At 42.3% G+C, this 21,985-nt stretch overlaps 1 protein-coding gene across 3 annotated transcripts in view; it reads left to right on the forward strand.

Annotated features, from left to right (window-relative positions):
* Positions 1–12,709, forward strand: part of NCK1 (NCK adaptor protein 1) — a 167,014-nt gene extending 154,305 nt beyond the window's left edge. For 2 of the 3 annotated variants that reach the window (XM_068280402.1, XM_068280403.1), the window contains one exon: positions 4,319–12,709. In XM_068280402.1, the coding sequence (XP_068136503.1) occupies positions 4,319–4,513 (195 nt within the window). In that variant the 3' untranslated portion in view covers positions 4,514–12,709. The remainder of the gene's footprint in view (positions 1–4,318) is intronic. The other variant, XM_068280404.1, reaches the window with a different exon arrangement.
* Positions 12,710–21,985: the final 9,276 nt, after the last annotated feature.

Here is a 21,985-nt window from a genome sequence, read left to right on the forward strand (position 1 = left end):
TAGGATCCTGATGCTTCCCCCACCCGCGGTGAGTACCCCCCAGGGGACGTTTTGACGTTACAGATTCTCTTTAAAGGGAACCTTAACGGAGAGGGATATGGATGTTTCCTTCTCAACAATACCAGTTGCTTGTCAGTCCTGCTGATCTCTTTGGCTGCAGTAGTGGTTGAATCACACACCTGAAACAAGCATGCAGGTAATCCAGTCTTACTTCAGTCAGAGCACCTGATCTGCATGCTTGTTGAGGGGCTGTGGCTTAACGTATAAGAGACAAAGGATTAGCACGAGAGTCAGGAAACTGGTATTATTTTAAAAGGAAAAATCCATATCCTTCTCAGTTTAGGTGCACTTTAACACTTCCCCACCACAGGTTTTTTTTTCCCTTTAAAAACTAGAGCAATTTTCACATTTCACGCTCCTCCCATTCATTCACCAATAACTTTATCACTACTTATCACAGCTAAATGAGCTACACAATGTAGTTTTTCTCCACAGGTAAGGCCATCTTTGGGTGGTACATTTTTGCTAAGAATTATTTTATTTTTGTGATTTTTTTTTTTATTAGTGCAAACTTACACAGGGGCGTAGCTTGGGGGGGGGGGGGGGGGTGTCAGGGTAGGACAGGTGCCCCCCGGGCGCTAGGTCCCCAAGGGCGCCTGCCCAGCTGCAGTGTCAGGTTTGTTTTTTTTCCATTTTCCTCCGAGTCCGCCAGCGGCGCCGTTGTTCCGACAAAATAACCTACACATCGAATCTACACCTACATTCACTATCAAACGTATACCAGGACGGTTAGGGTCGGGGGAGGGGATAGTAAAATTCAATGGGATGTAGGTTAGTTTGACAGTGTAGGTTAGATTGTTGGAACACAGGGCCTGGTCTCCCCACTCAGTGTGACATCACCAGTGACGTCACATGTCATCGCCACACCGCTGCGCAGCGTCCATAGAAGTGGAACGCTGCGCAGGCAGAGAGACAGGCGCCGCATCCTTCCTAGAGCGAGGCTCAGACTAGCTAGACTAGACAGCGTGCGTGGAGATCAGGTGGAGGCAGCCGGAGGCGGGCCGGACCGGATTTAACTCGGGCAGCCCAGGCAGGACCAGAGCGAACACCGCACAGCTGCCATTGACTCACATCTGTCTATACAGGGCAGCCACAGGCATATTTGACGGTGAGCCGAGTGAACTTGAAGCCTGGCAGTGGCAGAGGGAGGGTGGTGGTGAGCGTGAGCCTGCCTGGGGGGGGGGGGGATTGATAGTGTTGGGGGAGAGCAGGCAGCAAGTAGGTATGTTTGTGTGACTGTCTCATCTATATTCCTTTCCTATAAACAGTTAATGGAACATGCTGGAAGGTTGGGTGTATGGTTGATTGGAGGAGGTGTGTGTGTGTGTGTGGGGGGGGGGGGGTTAAGAAGGTGTATATATAACATACATACTTATGTCATATATATCTTCTTACCCCTCCACCTCCTCCCAATCTATACCCAACCTTCCTGCAGATTCCATAAATTGTTTATAGGAGACATACTCAGGGAGGGTGGGTGAGGGATTGATTGTGTTGGGGGAGAGCAGGCAGCGATTAGGTAGAATGTCTGTCTCATCTTATATTCCTATAAACAGTCAATGGAAGGTTGGGTATATAGTTGATTGGAGGAGGTGAGGTGGGGGTTCCTTCCTGTACATTTGGCTCCCCCATAACCACGCCCACATTTATTATGTGGCCACGCGCGCTGCAGCCTTTACCTTAGGGGGCGCATTAAGTCTTTGTCCCCGGGCGCTGAAAGCCCTAGCTACACCTCTGAACGTACACGTGCCACTCGTAAAAACAAAGATGCATGTATCTATGCCCCTGGTTGGTAAGTGAGGTCTATAGGGGCGTAGATACTCGTACGCTTATCCCTTGGGGAAAAGTCTGGGCCTGTGTCTTTCCGTTGCTAGCCTGTAGGCTAGCAATGCAGTCTGTTGCTCTAGAGGGGAGAGTAGGGCCAACAGCACGGCGCATGATGGAGCATAGCCAATGTGGATAGACGCAAGACCAGGGACAGGAGAGGGGTGTCCAGGTTTGTAAACCAGGCATTCCAGACTAACATTGGGCTCAGCAGATCCTTGTTTTTGAGAGCCAATATACTGCTAAAGAGAGAAACCTGTGCATTCTACTATGTTATACACCACAGTTCCCTGTTTGTTGCCTTACAGGTACATTTCTTACCAGCCTCACAGTGTGGACTTACAGGTAACAGGATGTGGTGTTTTTCAGATCTAAAAAATTAAAATGTGTTTGGCACATCTTAGTTGAGTTTTCATTGTTAAGTTTTGGGTTTGAAGAACGCTAAAAAAGCCTGACCTGTTTACTTTTTAAAGATTTTTTTAGTTTAAAAAAAACCTGTTTATAATTATACTTGTTTAGTTTATATAGTAGCAAAGCTGTACAAAAGTTTTAGGGGTTAAGATGGAAGGAGCCTATAGAGAAGACAGAGTTGACAGGAAGAGATCTTTAGCCAAGAAGTCAGAGTGACCATTCAGAGGTGGTGATCACTGACTAACTTTGACAAAATTGATTGCGGCTGTAAATGTGTGATGTGATTTTATAATTAAAAAAAAACTTTGATATTATCATCTGTGGAAACTGGGATTACCTGTGGATAAACCTGGACTTTGCTGGGAGTACAGATTCAAAAACTTACCAGTGAAGCGGCTGATGAGATGCAAATCATGCCCGGCACACATTCAGATAGATGGAAGTGCATTTAATTGGTCCAATTCACAGCCCTGACTAAAATAAGGAACTCTCCATGTAGCTTCCTGTTTTTGTGCCCTTTTCCCCCGAAGTTTTTATCAATAACTTTGCCAAACTGTCAATTGATTACTGATAGGCCGGCTGCGGAGTTGTTCTTGGCATCTCAGCTTCCCTGACAAGTGTGTGATGACATTAGAGGTCAGGCAGTGCTAATGCTTTGGACTTGCAGATGAACTCCAACCAGTGAAAAATGTGGAATTATTTTTATGAGGGAAGCTCTCTAGTGGTGTTTCTTAGCTAAAGAATGCCTGAGTTCAGGTACCCTTTAAGAAGACCTTTTAGGCCTAAGCTGGACCTTAGCTGTGTGGGAAGCACGGAACTCCCAGTGTTGGTCTGTACATGAGCATCTATTATTAATATATGTTATTGTTTATAAAACTAACAAATTATGCATCACTGTACAATAAATTGGGTAGACATTACAATAATGTTACACATGTGCATTGCAGTGAAAAACATTGGTGCACAAAATAAAGATGTAAGTAAAGGTGGACATACATGGTACAATTTTTCATTTTTTTCGATTATATAATTTAGTTCGATTATTCCGTTAAATTGAATATAAAGATTTTTCCAGCATGTCCGTTCACATTTTTCTCTCAAAAACTGGATAATCGTTCGAATTTCTTGATCGAAAAAAAAATATTTTCAACTTTCTTCAATTTGATCATTTCGATTGAATAAATGGGAAAATCGAACGGTTTTATTGTACTTTGTATGTGCACCATTACAGTATGTAGATCGTAATGTAGGGATAGATATAGCAGATGAGTCATTGAGTACATATGGTGGCAGAGAAGAGCACATGGGGCGGAGGGCCCTGCCAAATAGGCTTACAATCTTAAGGGGTGGAGGAAAGGGACACATAAGAAGAAGGGGGGGGGTATGTCCAAGGAAGGGGGTTGGAGCTATTAAGGTAGTGGGTAAGAGATAATAAGCAGAGGGGTCTTTATGGCCTGCTTGAAAGAGCTGAAGGTGGGAGGCAAGCCCGGTGGGGGGATTCCATAGATTAGGGGCAGCTGTGGAGAAGTCTTGTAGCAGTGTGGGACTGGGAGGTGGAAAAGCTGAGGAAATGCACAAGTGATAACTTATGGTTTCTGCTGCTTGGCCAGCAGGTGGATTTCCTCAGCTTTTCCACCTCCAAGTTAGACATTGTCCTGGAGCCTCGCAAGTGAGAAAGGGATGCGATGACTGGACATCTGTAGAGTGTTGGAGGAGTGGAGAGAGTGTGTTGGGTAGTATCTCTATTATTTTGTGAGAGCTGTTTGTGTGCAGATGCCACTGCAGGGCGTTTCATACTCACTTTGGTAGTTTCTATACTTAACCTTCACCTGTAGAGGAGGCTGGAAACTATAACATGAATACCAAGTTAGGGTTAAAATAGTCACTAAAGTAACGTCAAAACCTTTAGCTATAATTGGTATTCTAGGACACATATCGGGTGCAATTTTTTTGTACTGTAAAATTGCATTTCATAATTATCTTTTAATTGGTGTCTAACAGTTTTCTCTTTCCCCCTTTAAAGCCAAATGACTTCTCTGTGTCGCTGAAAGCTCAAGGCAAGAACAAGCATTTCAAAGTACAGATGAAAGACAACGTGTACTGCATCGGCCAGCGCAGGTTTGCCACCTTGGAGGAACTGGTAGAACATTACAAAAAGGCTCCAATTTTTACCAGCGAGCATGGCGAGAAACTCTATCTAATCAAGCCCTTGTCTTGAGGGCCGCCTCGTGGGAAGTGAGTTTGGTGGAACGCCAGGATTGGGTGCATTCACTGAAAGACTGGGCTCGCATTGACTGAAACCCCCCACTAGAGAACCAAAGGCACCTCCTGGCCCTGCTGAGAAGGACATTGCCGTATTATTACTTTACTCTCATTATGAATCGGATTATGCTATCATTTTATTTTCTATTTGCTTGACACACTTCCACCCTTGTACATTTCCCTTCCTTTTTTCTACATTCTGCCTTATTATTATTGTAACATATCAAAGACTTGTATCAAAGTGCATCTTCCTTTTTGCATTTTGGGGTTCTGAGCTACGTGACTGTGGTTTGCCCCAGCAAACAGATTGAATAGCGGAACCCCACAGTCACATCTATTTGCTGCTTTTTGTGTTGTCCACTCTGTGCTTTGGACTGTGAATAAGAAGAGGCACGTTGCAGCCTCGATAGAATGGAGTTGTCACTGTGGATTTAGCCTTTGTCCTCTGTCTCACTTGCTTATGTATCAGACTGGCACTGTGTATGACTGATTGTTCTTTCATCAGCTTGCTGTTCTTCTCCAAAACATTTCATATTTATTTGTTTACAGTAAGTGGATTGTCTTCCAGGTCATTTGCCTAGTCCAATATTTAGTGCACCACAAAGTGGTCATACCAGGTGCTGCACATTATCCTGATCCTGAGGAGTCTCTGATACTGCCAACCATCTATTCTACTGGCTTTAGTGTGACTGCAAATTATAGGCAGTTCACCAATCTAAAGACAGCTGTACACTGGTTGATAGCAGCCCGAATGGATGGGCAAATAATCACACTCAATGGGAGATCATTCTGAAGTAGTAATCAGTCAATCCCCTTGACCTTTTTGGTCAGTCGTCAGTCAATAAAATGTCCAAAATTGGTTAGACGTTTATCAGTCAATATGCTGGGATCTGTAAGTTGCTATCAAATTGATCAAATCTGTCAGAACTTTCAATTCATGTATGGGCACCCTTAAAATGACCTGAGCACCAGTAACATTTTTTGTAAACCTCCCCATGAGGGAGGTTCATAATGGAGTGTGCTGTTGGGGTGAGATTACCTGTAGGTGTACTTACCTACAGGGTGCTGCTCCTCTGGCCCCTGGTCTGTATGGGATCCGTCATGCTCTTCAGAGAGCGTCCTCCGCTGCCGAATTTTTAAACTTCCCAGCAGTTTTGCGCACACTCAACAATCCATGCTGGGAAATGTCTCTGGTTGCGAGATAATTTCTGAACTCTCCTCCTCAGACTACATTGCACTGTGGTGCGTGAAACACTGCCGGGAAGTTTAAAATTCAGCTTCTGTGGTCGCTCTCTAAAGAACAGGGGTGGATCCCATACAGACTGAAGGCCAGAGGAGCAGCACCCAGTAGGCAAGTAGTGATGCTTACCCCAAGCTCTTCCCATGGCACATTCCACTACAAACATGCCTTGTGGCGAGTTTGTTTTAAAACAAAAACAAAAAAAAATGTTCTGGGTGTTAAGGTCGCTTAAAAACTTGTACACACACAAGGATGTTATTGGCCAAGGTGGCTGGTCGAGATGGTAATCTAGCGTGTCTGCAGCCGTCCCCTGAAGTCTGCCAAGGTTGTTTCATAATCCAGCAGCAATTGGCGGAGTTCACTGGTCCCAGCCTGACTTCCTGTGGAAGCACTCTGCTGTACCTGGCAGTGTTGTCCCTCTTCTCTTCATAGACACATGACACATCTGTTGTTGCCTAGCAATGCATTTGTACAACGTAAGGATCCTGCAGTGCCCCCTGCAGGATTAAATCTAATTCTTGCGTGCGACAGAAGTTGAGTGCAAATTGCATGCGTGTATGCACCTATGTTGCTGGACTCCCAAGTTATAGAGACTGATTTATGAAATCTGGAGGAAAGGGAACGGCACTTTGCTGGATGTAGAAACCAAGCAGATTGTTCTTAATGAACTGGAATATGATAAAAGATTGTAGTAACAGTTGTGAAGTGATATGTAGAACGGTTCAGATGTTAAGAACAGAAAACCTTCAAATGAAGGTGATTTATTAGAAAGGAATATTTCCTCACACACACTGGACTTTGTTAGGTACTCTCAGATAAGCAAACTAAACTACCCATTGTTATTTCTTACCATTCTTTCACCTGTGGTTGCAGCTTAAATAGGGCAGTAGGCTGCACTCCTAAGTTTTACTGATGTCAGACACCTTACTTTTGCTTTAGATGTGGATGGATGGTGCTGAAAGGCACTTATTGGACAGTAGATGGGAGGCTGACCTGCCCAACATGCACACAGTACTGCTGTCCCGTCTGCAAAAGACCTAGGCGATTGGGATTGAAAACTTTAATTGTTAAAGAAGCCAGAAGAATAGGCCGAGAACAGCCGAAAAAAGAGAAATTGGTACGCATTGCTATTTGAGTTAACAGGACACCCCTGAAAATGTAATTTCACTAGTCCATTTATACCGTAAGGCTAGTGTACCCGAGGTGACCCAAAGAGAAAGACCTGTATGTACAGTATCATACATACAAATAACTAGGCTGTATTTCTTTTATTGTTTGAAAGTTAAGCATTGTTAACCAAGATATGCAAGTGACAGTTTCTCTTTGTTGGAGTATAGCGTAACCCTATCTGAGTTCATATATTGTAGCTCTGTGACAACGAGACTATGAAAGACTAACATTCATATAGCCATACAAACCTACTACATTTTCAACCTTTCAAAGGAAATAAAACTGTGAGACTCAGTGTAAGTCATGTTCAGGAGTAGGAGGATAGATACAATTGTTTATCTCTTCAGTTTATTTTCACCTAGAGTTTCCTTTAAGGCTTAAGAAAAATGAGATGTAATTAGTTATTATGGTTAACTTCTTCCTCTAGGTTTGATAAATCGTGTCTGCAATAGGGACGTTTTGTGAGTTTTGAGGGTAATTGGCAGTTGCAATAACCCATAGTTGTAGCACACATTCAAAAATTATTCTGTCCTAATGTTACGTTTTTATTAAGTTTCACCTACATTTTTGAGGTGGAAAGGGTGGGATGAATCGAATGTGTAGTGTCCTTGCTCCCCCCCTCCCCCCCTTTCTTACCCCTTTCTTTGGGCCTCGATTGCTTCAGTTAGCCAGTATTAAAGTCCTCCATTGAGACGTTTCTCACGTTCAGCTAGCTCTGACTATAACTAGTGTGTGTTTAGAGAATCCTCAAATGGTGGTCAATAATGATCCAATCTTTTCTGTCCAGTCTTACCAAATCTATGTAGTGGAAGTGAATATATTGAATGGATACTTTAGGCGGGCCCTTATATTACATAGAAATGGTAAGGTTGGAGACCTTTCTGTGTGATACAGCTTGATCAGAGCAGACCGAAGATGAATTTCCAGAGTGCAAACTTTTTGTCCAACTGGTTATAGAGCAGAGGAGTCGCAAAGAATAATTGAGGCCAGATGGGTTCTAGAGCCAGGTGGATTTGGTGCCAGTGCCGGCATTCTCAGCAGAGTGCCTCACTAAACAGCTACTTCATTGCTTTGTTGCTGGCTGGACTGGTTACTGCCCTGTGTAATCAGTAGGAGTAGATAGATTCGCATGATCCTACATCAGCTCATCAATCTCATTGACTTCTCCAAATTATTATTTTGCCTATACTTGGCATTTGCACTGAATCCATGAGCATGGAATCCATTCATAGCCTTCTAGTTCTTTCATCTTCAAATGTTGTGGGCCTCCACTGTGCGTTAAGTTGAAGTTCGGGTGACAGATGAAAATGATGCATGTGTATCAAGTACTTACTACTAAGAGCGAAGTATCAGCCTAAGGAGTTATGCTACATCTCCAGTGGGATATCATAATTAATCCAGCAAAGCAGGACTGGAAGTTTTTAACATTGTCTGCCATTAGCTGGTAAATGATTGTAGGTCTAATCTGGTTTATATTCAAATATAGTGAAAAGCTAGCAAATTAGCAGTTGTGTGATTGCAGTCTTGTATGGGTACACGTAGTGGATTTTTTGAAATAAAGTTTTGATGTCAACAGTGCATATAACTACAATAGCATAACCACTATCTCACAAACTTCTCAGCAACACTTCGTATGATATACGCCCGTGGGGGGTTTCTGACCACTGAGGCGGGGAGCACACTTACAGAGGTGTTTTTTCCCCCCGTCTTTGTAGTGTCTTCTGTCCATAATTTTTCGGAAGCACTGCGAATGTGCACTTAGTGCAGAAATCTGTGTGATTCAAAAACGTGGGGCCATTGACTTCAATAGCCAGTGCAGCTGTGTGCGTTTTTGCCATCTGCAGAAAAAAAAGTGCATGATTCCAGCAAGTGTGCTCTTCCCTGTTCGAATACCAAGCATCTTTTCATTTATACCAGTCAGGTTACCTGGACCACTTATGATATCCCCACAAGAGATGCTTGGAGATCTCTGAAGCTAGTGAACTGAGACAGACTTTGACCATATACAGTGAGAAGTAAATAAGACTAATAAGACTACACCTGCTTGCTTGACATTCTGGAGTCTTTACCAGTACAGTACCGGGGGTGGCTGCACAGCATAGCTTTCTTCATTTGGTTCACTTGTTTATCCTGTCCTGTTAAAAATTCTCTGAATTGTGCCAAATTCTTTAGTCTCTCGGAATCTCTTCAATGTTAATAGTGGGAGACACTAACACATGTAGGTATCAAACATCAAATATTGTATTAAAATACTGGTATAATACTAAACCCACATGATGTGTATAGACTGTATATGAAAACAAAATTAGTTCACGGTTAGAATATTTATAGGCCATATTTTATGTTTTATTTAAATGCTTTATTGTTGTGTTTTATCTCTGGGAGTAAAATTACTATCTTTCCGAAATCAGTATAAGTGGTACAGAGAATTGCTAATGTTCTTGGAAGAGTATTCCACAAATGTCCACTTCCTTTGGACTTTTGCCTTCAGGTTGCCTATGTCCTTTTCTAAGATCACGAGACACCCCCTCACAAAGTGCAAGTACACTTAAAGGGCAGCTGAAGTGAGAAGAGTGTGGTTAAAAGGAAATAAATATGGCCGACTCCATATCCCTCTCACTTCAATTGTCATTTAATGCAGCTGCTTCCCTTCCTACCCTAGGAGGTTGCAACAACTATACAGGATTGCTCACTGGTTCTGTAGCTGTCCAAGGCTTCTCTCAGTTCAAATGTACTGTTTGCTTCCTTGCTGATGAAAGTTCTTGACTTTCTAACCACTCGATGGTGCAATTTAAATGATGAACACAGTGTTTCTCTATTTACAGTAATTGAGAGACTGACACTCTGCCTTTTATAGTTTGCCCTCTGGTGGTCGGAAGATAGGAAGATGATTTTCATCATTGGCAGTGAAACTCAACCTGGATTTCTTTTAACAATGATATTTATTTTTGTTGCGTGCTTAAAGGGTAGACCAATAATGTAACTGTAACAATGGAAAGTTAAGTATTTACATCCCCCATCCCACCCCCTTTCCCCATCAGATTTATCAGTGACATGAGCATATACTGTATTTGAGATGGTAAGTGACCTGCAAATAACTCTGACTTGCATTTAATTTGATCAAATTGTATACAGCTTGGGGCCATGTCATTCAAATGCATGTCTGGCTATATTTATTGGCACAATCCCAAGCTGCATACAATTTTCAATTTGTACTCAAGGAAGTTAATTTTAATCCTCTCTGGTACTTCCTAAATATTAAGCTGTATATCCATGTTGACTAGGTGACTGGACCACTTAAAGGAAATCCAAAGTGAAAATAAAATTATGAGATAATGAATTGTATATGTAGTACGGATAATAAATAGAACATTAGTAGAAAAAAGTCTCATATTTCTATTTTCAGTTATATAGCTTTATTTATTACATTGCCCCAGACTTTCACAGTTGCAGTTTAGAGTCCACACTCTGTATTTTGAGCTGTAAAACAACTCGGATCTAATGACCCTTTGAACTTTCCTGCAGTAAAACCTTATCTCAAGCGGTCTCCCGGTTTGTTGGCTTTTTAAGCTATTCAGAAAACAAGGCAGAGTTCGACCAAGTTGGTGACTAGCTGAGAGAAGTTCTTTTGCATAGATGACTCAAGGTTTTTTTTTTTTTTTTTTTTAACTCCTCCTGTAATGGAAACCATATAAAAACTTGTTTATTTGCTACTAATGTTCTCTTTATTATCTGTACTACACATATAATTCATTATGTCATAAGTTTATTTTTCCTTCAGATTTGCTTTAAACACTTCCCAACTGCCCATAGGTGTCGGCGGCAACCGGAGGTGTATCCCAATAGTCTGCCCTGCAAAACGGATCGCTTTAAAACGTCCGTTTTGGAAGTGGTGAATCAATTATAATTGATATAGAATGTTTACTTGCTGAATACTGTGCACTACTCTACAACATCTGAAAATGTTCAGGTTGCCATCCCCGCTAGCGCTATTGTAAACATCTGATTATGGTATGGAGACCTTTTCTCCCCAACTATAGATAACTGCTTTGTATAGCAGTTACCAGTGGCCTCCTCACTGAACTGACTGCTTAGGAATTGCCCATGACTTTACTGGGAATACATTTTTGGGGGCATACCATTTTCACCAGTGTTATTTGTATTATATAATTGAACTTCAGTGATTTTGGCTAGTGTTGGAACTTCTGCCAAGTTTTAATTGCTTTCTGGGTCTTGGGTTATCTGAAATCCAGTATTTATATTTGTCTTCTAAAGATTAAGGATATTATAGACTATCTCGAAAAACAGCAAATTCCTATATTACAGTTCAGAATAGCATTCCATCGGTTCTACAGGCACTAGACTAATCATTCTGCTACTTTTATTATTTTGTATAGCCTTAATCTTCAGAAGACCTTTTGAAAGATTCCCTTAAAGGAGAACTGTAGTGAAAGGTATATTGAGGCTGCCATATTGATTTCCTTTTTAGCAATACCAGTTACCTGGCTGTCCTGCTTACCCTCTGCCTCTAATACTTTTAGCCATAGACCCTGAACAAGCATGCAGCAGATCAGGTGTTTTTGACATTTTTGTCAGATCTGACAAGATTAGCTGCATGCATGTTTCTGGTGTTATTCTGCAGGCAGATAGCTCAGCGGGGCTGCCAGGTAACTGGCGTTGCTTAAAAGGAAATCAATATGGCAGCCTCCATATACCTCTCACTACAGTTCTCCTTTAAAGTGGACCTGAACTCTTGCACAGGACAGAAGGAAGACATAGAGAAATGCACCCTGTATGTATTTAGAGAGTTTGGCCTGTCTTAATTGCCCCCTCATCTGTCTAATCACAAGTTGTAATTTGATCTCTCTCCTGTGTCCGCTTACTGCCATGGCAGATAAGCTTGTTTAAAAGCACAGGATGTTAACAATATGTCTGTTTCCATGAAAGCAGGAAGTAGACACATTGCAGATTTATTGTAGGATTTGTATCAGCTGTAACAAATGTTTTTCTTTAAAGGTGGTTATTCTGTTGCATATCTTTTAGAGCAGAGAGGAAGTTCTGACTTCAGGTCCGTTTTAACCTCTATTTCCAGTGAGTGAAACCTGTGGGGTTTTCTCTACAGTAGGGATGATCAATAAAATGCAAATAATGGCAAGCTGATGCAGGATTATGCAACATTTGTATGCAAACGTATGCAGTTTGAAAATGGACCAATTGTGTTCTGCCAAGCTGCATACATTTGCATACACAGTTTGCATAATCCTGCATCAACTCTGCATTATTTCCATCTTATTGACTATCCTTGCTTTACAAATGGGATAACACCCCCCCCCCCCATCCCCCCTCCTTCCAAAATAGAGCCTTTTTTGCCATTGCAGTGTTGTGTTGGCAGTACCCTACCTAGTGGTTTATGTTTGAGTTTTCCGTTCAGTTCTAGGACATCTATGTGTGGAAGCGGACATGCAGTATCGCTGGCTTGCTGAGACAGTATGATGGCTACCACATGAGTGATTGGCTCCTGAATGCACTGTGTGCCTCATGTATCTGTGTCTAAGGTAATCATTTTCTGTACGTTTCCCACAGCAAATGGTCTGATGCATTCCATCCTCACCCACTACACAGATGGAGAATTTGGTTTATGTGAACGGCTCAGACAGCTATTACTCTTCCCTGATACCTCTGTCATGTATACTGGTAACTTCTTTGAGATATTAAAGAAGACTTTATTGGCTGAACATAAAATGTCTTCATCTGTTGTCTTTGTGAAAGCGGCATATGACATTTTACAACTGAATCTGTTATTACTTCTGTGTTATAGCATCCCTTATTACCCAGAAAGCACATCTTCTCTATGTTGGCCTTTCCCGTTACAAATTCCATTCCCTGCCTAAAGGTGGCCACTAATGATACAATTTGCTGAACATTCAATCACGAACGATTCTTCGTGTAAATAATCGTTTGGGACCACTAATGGACAAACATCCCCAAACCAATCCGATCAGATTAATGTAATCGATCCGAATTTCGGTTCGATCCCATTAATCTGATCGGACTGGTTAGGAGATTTTTGTCCATTAGTGGTCCCAAACGATCATTTACAATCATTCATACAAAGAATCATTCGTAATCGATCATTCAGTAAATTGTATCATTAGTGGCCACCTTCAGGGCTGGCTTACAATGAGGGTGATTGCACTGCGCTTGCCGAAGTGCTAATGTGGTTTCGCCCTATGAGGGAGCTCTTACAGCAGAAAGGTAAACCATGCACATGCCTTTAAAAATCGTTCTGAAAATTGCATTGCAAAATCATAAGTGCTTGGCGATTTGCATTTTACAGTGTAAACTAATCCTTGTTTATATCCCCACTGTTTGTGGTGTTATGCCACGTTGTAATGGGAATTATGCAACCCCTCCTACACACTCTAGTTGAAACTGACAACCACTGCGTCTGCCGGGAACACACACACACGTCTTAGGATGCATTGGCAAGAGTCAGATGATTTTTGTACGGACTCCAAAGCCCTGGTAAGTATTAGATGGATTTGGAAAAATTTGGGTCATGGAGTCGGTGGTTTCATAAACTTTGGTGTCCGATGACTTTCGTCTTTTGTACCGACTCCACAGCCCTGGCACTACTGGAAACTTGCCTTAAAGCGGATCTGAGATGAAAAACTATAACAAGTAACTTGTTTATATATCTTTTCTAAACTTTAGATCGTTTACACAGCATATCTAGCTGCAAACCGCTTCAACAGTTTATGATGATTTCATCCTGGGATACAATGACAGCAGCCATGTTCTGTTTGTCATCATTACACAGGTAATCTGCAACTGCATCTCCACCCCTCAGCCTGTAAAAAATTCACTCCGCCCTCCCCTCTGCCTCTGAAATCTCTGGCTAGTAACCGCCTCCTGCCCAGACTGAGCTCCCAGAAGCCCTTGCTACATGGGTCTGAGTGCCTTGGCGTTTTGGAGAAGCTGTGGGCGAGGCTTGTTTAGTTTATAAGGAATTAGAGTATTAAAATAAACAAACAAAAGTATTTGGATTGAGGAATGCCCTATAAACTTAATGGAAGGAACACAATTATGTAATGAATAACCGTTCATCTCGGATCCACTAAAGGCTACTTAAACAATAAATAAGGTTATGGGATTACAGAAAAGTGCTATTTAGGAGTGAGACAAGAGAGATGAAGAGGATACCATATTTATTTCCTTTTAAGCAATACCAGTTGCCTGACAGTCCTGCTGATCCTCTGCCTCTAATACTTTTAGCCATAGACCCTGAACAGGCATATGCTGATCAGATGTTTTTGACATAAAATGTCAGCTCTGACAAGATTAGCTGCATGCTTGTTTCTGATGTTATTCTAATGCTACTGCAGCCAAATAAATCAGCAGGGCTGCCAGGCAACTGGTATTGTTAAAACTGAAATAAATATGGCAGCCTCAATATTCTTCTCACTTCAGTTGTCCTTTAAAGCCAAAGTCAACTGAAATAGAAAAATTAAAAAAAAGATACCCATGGAGAAGGAGGGCTCTGTGTCCTATAGAGCCTTCCAATTCCTCTCATGGTCCTTTCGTTCCAGCGCTGTCGCCTCGTTCCAATTTGCCCCCATGGGAGGCATCGGAAGTCTTTGGGAGCCCAAGTGCTCCTGAAGATGGGTGGCGCTGTTTGGCGCCTGCGTAAGAGCGAGGCATGAGCACGCAGGCGTAGTACAAAGCTGAAGATTTCTGAAGCCTTCCGCAGTGGCACAGAGCAGTACTTGACCGAGTGCTTACTCGTGATTCAGATGAGCCTCAATTGCCGCAGGTGAGTGGCTGGATTACAAGGGGTTACCCATAATTCCGCTGTCCGCCCTGCGTTCCAAACCGCTTACACGCGCCCTATTGGTTGCATTGCAAGCCTCACAGCGACGCACTTCCTCCGTCAAGCTGTAAGGAGGAAGTGCACCATGGTGAGGTTTGTAACGCGACCAATAAGAAGCGGGCAAGCTGTTTGGAACGCAGGGCAGACGACAGAATTATGGGTAAATAACCCTTTGTAATCCAGCTGCGTCAATTAAGGCTCATTTGAATCACGAGTAAGCACTGGTAATTAGTGGTGAGTACATCCCTGCCTGTATGTTCACTCACTGCCTATACAGACCTATGGGTCTGTTCACATCTCTAACTGCATTATTCTAACTCTGCATAGAGGCTTTGAATTAATGTGTATTATAAAATGCACATTGGCCATTGCAGTTCACACACATTATAATGCATGCGTTATGCAATGTGCACAGTATTAATCCATGCTTAATCCTGGTACATGGGTGATTAGCAAACTGAGTGCAATAACTGTGTGAACTAGCACTAAATGCGTGCAAGCCAAGCATTGTTCCAAGGATACTTTGAGGCTGGTTTCAGAATGTACTTTGGCATCAGCGGTGCATTGTGCCCATCGCACTGCCAAAAACGGGCCTTCAGGGAACACAGTGTTAGTACACGGTGTGGTGTTCCCTGTCTGATAATCGTCCAAGCAGGAAGTGACTCACGCTTGCGGTCACTTCCTGTTTTGGGAATACGGAAGTTCTTGGAAGCGTATTGTAAAAATATGCTTCCGCGCATGCGCGACATTGCGATCTCAAGTTTAAAAAAAAAACCAGCATCGCCATACACTAACATGACTTCCGGGCCAAAGTAGGAGCTGCACGGTAACATAGTTTTGCGCTAGCGTTATTTTGGGCACTTAAGGTGCATGGTACCGCAGCATGGGAAGTATGAACTTCCCTATAGGGTGACATTAGGCTGCGGTAGCTGTTCAGCAAATTTGCCGCACTGCGCCCGTGTGAAAAGGCTCTATAGAACAACTGAAGTGAGAGGGATATGGAGGCTGCAATATTTATTTCCTTTTAAGCAATACCAGTTACCTGACAGCCCTGCTGATCTATGTGGCTTCAGTAGTGTCTGAATAACACCAGAAACAAGCATGCAGCTAGTCTTGTCAGATCTGACAATTTCAGAAACGCCTGATCTGCTGCATGCTTGTTCAGGATCTATGGCTACTGGTATTGTATAAAGGAAATAAATATGATTGCCTCCATATACCTCTGACTTCAGTTGTCCTTTAAGACTCCTCTGTTTTGTAAACATTTAGCTGGCTGCAGATATAAATATAAATGTATGGCAATTTTATAACTGAAGTGGAATTTGTTGTTGGTCTGTTGCGTTGTTCATCCTGCAAAAGAGGATCGATTCAGCCATTGGGGAAAAGATGCATTGCACAGTATACGTGGGGTGCAATCCAAATATCCTTCACTGCCACTGTTACTGCGCATGTTATGTGGCAACACACTGCATGCTTCACTTTATGGCAGCAGATAAGTCACACCGCACTGCCAACACCTTGATGTGAACGTGCTATTAATATATAATTGCATCGTGTTAGCAGTGCGTTTTATATTGTCCGACAACACACATCACGATGGCCAACTGGAGCCCATTCACACTACAAGAGCTTTTTAACCTCCCTGGCGTTCAATTGTTTCGGACTTTCATCCCCGGGAGGGCTATTTTTAAAAAAATTATGGTTTTAAATCATGTAGCTTACACTAGGCTAGCTACATGTGTCCCCTGATTACCCCAGTGCTGAGTCCCGCCCCTGATCGCCGCCGTCTATATTTACCGCTCCGGGATCCCACGAGAGCCGTAACTTCTTCATTCAGCTTCAGATCGGATATGCCGTCTGACGTCATCGACGTCGTGCGCAGTCCTGATCCTCGTCCTAGCAATACCTGGTGGTGATGGAAAAGGCTGCTCCAGCGCGGGCTCCGGGGGGGGGGGGAGGGGGTACATATAACGCCGCCGATCGGGGGGGGGGACTTTAGCAATCTGACAACACATGTAGCTAGCCAGGAGCTAGCTACGTGATGCACAAAAAGTTTTTTTTTTTTCCTTTTAAATCTCCCTTAGCCATGCTAACCCCTCCGGCGGTAATGGACGAGCTGAGCTTGTCCATACCGCTGAGGAGGTTAAATGCTAGAGATTTTAAATGCTCTTGTTAATGCAATGCTATGGGGGATTTTCACAAAATCACATCGCTCCAGTGTGAACACACACATAGGATAACATTAGCAAGAACTTTTAAAATCACAAGCACTTAGAAAAGCTTTAGTAGTGTGAATGAGCCCTCAGAGCTTGTTTACATCTAGGGCGTTTTCATTTTTCTTTTCTAAGCGCCGGCAATTTTTTTTCGTTTACGATCCGCTTAGCAAGGTGCTGCCTGTACCATTTTTTTCTGAGCGTTTTTGCTTAATGGAAGGTATAGGGAAATCACAAAGTGCTTGAAAAAGCGTTTTGTTTAGCGATTTCCCCAGCACTTTTATGATAAATACATTGTATTTATTCATTATCGGGTGAAAGTTCACTTCCTGACTGATGCCAGGAAGTGAAAAAATGTATCGCTCTGCAAAAGCGCTTAGAATAGTGATTTTTCTAAGCGCAAAGCATAGGTAGAACTTAGAAGGGGAGGAAAAAAAACTCTTAATAAATTGCTCAGCGCTTGTGATGGCGCTGGCGATTTATAATGTGAACAAAGCCTAAGGAAGACCACTACTGATACATTTTTTTTTTTTGGCCAATCTTTCCAGATCTATATAGCAAAAGGGTAAACTGAGTTGAGTATACTTTGAATGGGTAGATAGTTCCTAATATTACATAGAGATGGTAAGACTGAACAAAAATGATTGCATCATTGGTGGGCAACATTACGCCTCTGTTCCACCGGGAGCTGAAGGTGGTGAATTCACCAGCCAGGCGCTCCGGCCATGCTCCCTGCCTGGTCACTGATGTAAGTACTAAGCATACAGTTTTGGGCTTATCAGCATGTAAATCAAGGTCAGCAACAGCTGTTGTTAAGGTGGCCATACATCACGCGACTTGGCCGATTGACCGTATGATCGGTTGGAAATTGGTGCCACCACGAGCATGCCCAATCAATGATGTGACCAATTTTGGGCCTAAATTGGTCACATGAATCGATCTGACATGCTGCAAGATGTAGGCCAGACATGCTCAATATGTGCGGCAGTAATGGTCGCCTAGTGTAAAATGTGTCCGCCGCTTGCTACGCGCTCTTGTCATACACGTGGCCCATGTGGTTGCCAGGTTATACACAAGCACGTGTGTGATGTCACATGTGCTCACGTTACACCTGCAACCACGTGGGATGCGTGTGTGTGGATAAAGCACGGTGCTAGTGGAGGGCACTGCCAGGTAAAGTATACAGGAGGGGGCACATATTACATTAGGGCGGAAGCGGCGTTGCAAGACAAGATTCCCGAGAGATTTCGTGCTGAAATTGATCAGGAATTAGCCTGCGGTGTATGGGCTCGAACATCTTTCTCCGATCAGAGAGAGAGAGAGATCTCTCTCTTTGGTCAATCTGCCATCGTCTGATGCGTCTGATGTAGGGGCACCTTTTAGATTAGCTTTTTTATAGGTAGCCACACATTACAGATTACCACCTAATCCTGCAAAAACGTGGATCCCTCTCTGATCTGAATCCGATAAGAGAGAGATCTATTCCTGCCACATATAAAATATTAATCTGTTGAACTGCAGAGTGGAACGCTGTATGCTATGAACTGCTATAGGCTGTTGATCTACCATCACTGCTGGCCCTGTCCTGCTCCCGATCTGGCCAGATCAATAATCCAATAATTTGGATTTTCACTCCAAAGGAATCAAAATTATGATTGATCTGACATGGTGCATTTATTTATGGCAGATTTGCAAATTTGCGTTACCAAATCTGCCAGGAATTGATGTGGAAAATCTATATGTGTATAGCCAACTTAAAGGACAACCGAGGTGACATGATGAGATAGACATGTGTATGTACAGTGCAAAGCACACAGATAACTATGCTGTTCCTTTTTTTTTTTTCCTCTGCCTGAAAAAGTTACAGCAGGTATGCGAGTGTCAGTTTCTATCTGTGTCGTACTGGGTCAGACTATAGAATAACCCTCACCGATAAGCAATTACAGCCATAAAACACTTTCCTGTCAGTAAATAGCTTCTGAGAGTAGGAGAGAGCTAAAAAGGGTCATAGATTTGAGCTCTAGCATACTTCAATGAAGGTGTCGCCGAACAGAGATAATGAAACAGTAAAAATATAATAACTAGATTTAAATATAAGATGAAACTGTGTGATATCTAAAAAAAACGTCATTTTTAGGAGACTGAGGATAGATATAAAGCGTTTTTAATTCTGATTGGTCCTTTCAATTAATTTTAATTTTGTTTCAGTGTGCAGTAACTTCAAAACGCTAGCAAAATCGCTCTGTGCAGGTTTTGCTGAGCAATTATGCCAGCGTTTATATACTTTACATTGCAGAAGCGCTAATCGCTAACGCTAAACACGAAAAAAAATGCTGCATGTCCTGCGTTTGCGATTTGGTAATCACAATCGCTCCAGTGGAATTTAGCCCATCCATTAACATTAGCTGAGCGTTTAGGGAAATCGCTAGTGGTTTGAATCGCTCCCAAAACGCTCAGAAAATCGCTCTAGTGTGTTTGAGCCCTGAAGCTACCCAATAATGTGAAATGATTGTCTTTAAATTGAATGCCTATAAGTCAGCCTTTCTCAACCTTTCTATCCTGGAGGAACCCTGCAAATAACTTTTGGAACTCAAGGAACCCCTGCAAACATTTTTTTTGATCTCCAGGAACACCTGGTCTTTAACCACTTCACCACTGAGGGGTTTTACCCCCTGAGCACCAGAGCAATTTTCACCTTTCAGCGCTCCTTCCATTCATTCGTCTATAACTTTATTATTACTTATCGCAATGAAATGAACTATATCTTGTTTTTTTCGCCACCAATTAGGCTTTCTTTAGGTGGGACATTATGCCAAGAATTATTGTTTTCTAAATGTGTTTTAATGGGAAAATAGGAAAAATGTGGGGAAAAAAATTATTTTTCAGTTTTCGGCCATTATAGTTTTTAAATAATGCATGCTACTGTAATTAAAACCCATGAAACGTATTTGCCCTTTTGTCCCGGTTATAAAACCATTTAAATTATGTCCCTATCACAATGTTTGGCGCCAAAATTTTATTTGGAAATAAAGGTGCATTTTTTTCAGTTTTGCGTCCATCCCTAATTACAAGCCCATAGTTTATAAAGTAACAGTGTTATACCCTCTTGACATAAATATTTAAAAAGTTCAGTCCCTAAGGTAACTATTTATGTATTTTTTTTAATTGTAAATTTTTTAATTTTTTTTTAATTACAAAAAAAAAAAAAATGGGGAGTGTGGGAGGTAATGAGTTAATTTTATGTGTAAAAGTCATTTATTTGTATGTGAAAAATGTGTAGGGTGTAGTTTACTATTTGGCCACAAGATGGCCACAGTAACTTTTTGTTTTAATGCGACCTCCAAGCTTCCTTCCGGAAGCTTGGAGGAAGAATGAGGCGGCTGGACACGTGAGTTTTTTCTCACAATGATCGCGCTGCCCATAGGAGAGCAGCTGATCATTGTGGGGCTTAGATCAACGAACGGGAATGGATTTTCCCGTTCATTGATCTCTGGGCGAGCGGGCGGCGGCGGTTTTACTAGCGGCGGGCGGCGTGTTTACGAGCGGGAGCGCGGGCAGCGTCGGGAACGCGGAAAGTACGTGTTTCTCCGTCCCTGGTTTTTAAAGGATGGAAAAAGGGGTGGAGAAATACGTACGCGCGGGGGTAAAGTGGTTAAAAGTATGTGTGGCTGTTTATTTCACTACCCCCTATTACACTGCCACTCATTATACAGTCTCCTGATGCCCCAATTTAGTGCTTCTTGTTACAGTACCACCTACTATAGTGTGCTTTATTATGCTTCACCGCACGATGGGTGAAAATGCCAAGGAACCCCTGCAGAGTCCTCAAGGAATCCTGGGGTTCCAGGGAACCCTGGTTGAGAAAGCCTGCTATAAGTGTCCCTTACTTGGATGGTCAGTGGGATGCAAAGGATTCTGAGCTGAAGCAGGATTAATGACCAATCTTTCACCTTGGTGAGATTTGATTGGCCTAATTTCAAGTTGCATAAATGTGTTTTCTCCTGAGACAAAGAACTGCAGGAGATGTCCTGCATCTTTCTATGGAGAACTACTTGCATGATATGCTGAGCTCAGTTTGGCTTGCATGTTTGATCTTGCATGTTTTTGCAGAGCTTGTAGTACTGGTTTGTATGTGCATTCCATCATAACTGTAGTAGGGACTTTAGATGGCCACTAACAAACCAAAATTTGGATTTTCTTGTTGGTTGTGATAGATAGGAAACAAAGATTGGTTTGTTGATGGTGTAATGAACGATTTTTCTTCCGATCAGAATTTCTGATCGCTCAAATGATTTTTTTCGCTAGAACTTGGACCATTAGTTGCCACCTTAAAGGATACCCGAAGTGACATGTGACTTGATGAGATAGACATGGGTATGTACAGTGCCTAGCACACAAATACCTATGCTGTGTTCCTTTTTTTTCTTTCTCTGCCTGAAAGAATTCATTATCAGGTATGTAAGTGGCTGACTCAGTTCTGACTCAGACAGTAAGTGACTACAGTGTGACCCTCACTGATAAGAAATTCCAACTATGAAACACTTTCCTAGCAGAAAATGGCTTCTGAGAGCAAGAAAGAGGTAAAAAAATGGGAATTTCTTATCAGTGAGGGTCACACTGTAGTCACTTCCTGTTTGAGTCAGGACTGAGTCAGCCACTTACATACCTGATATTTAACGCTTTCAGACAGAGAAAGAAAAAAGGAACACAGCATAGTTATTTGCGTGCTAGGCACTGTACATACACATGTCTATCTCATCATGTCACATGTCACTTCGGGTATCCTTTAAGTTACAGTATGGGACATGGAGTGATGTGAATCCTTCAGTGTACTATGTCAGCGTTCGGTGAGCACAAGAGATAAAGTTTTGACATGATAGATTTTCTCAATTCTTTTAACCACTTAGGTATATCAGTCCAGATAGCCTGCCCTGC

This window comes from Hyperolius riggenbachi, chromosome 4 (assembly GCF_040937935.1).
Source record: "Hyperolius riggenbachi isolate aHypRig1 chromosome 4, aHypRig1.pri, whole genome shotgun sequence".
In the NCBI taxonomy this organism is placed as follows: Eukaryota; Metazoa; Chordata; class Amphibia; order Anura; family Hyperoliidae; genus Hyperolius; species Hyperolius riggenbachi.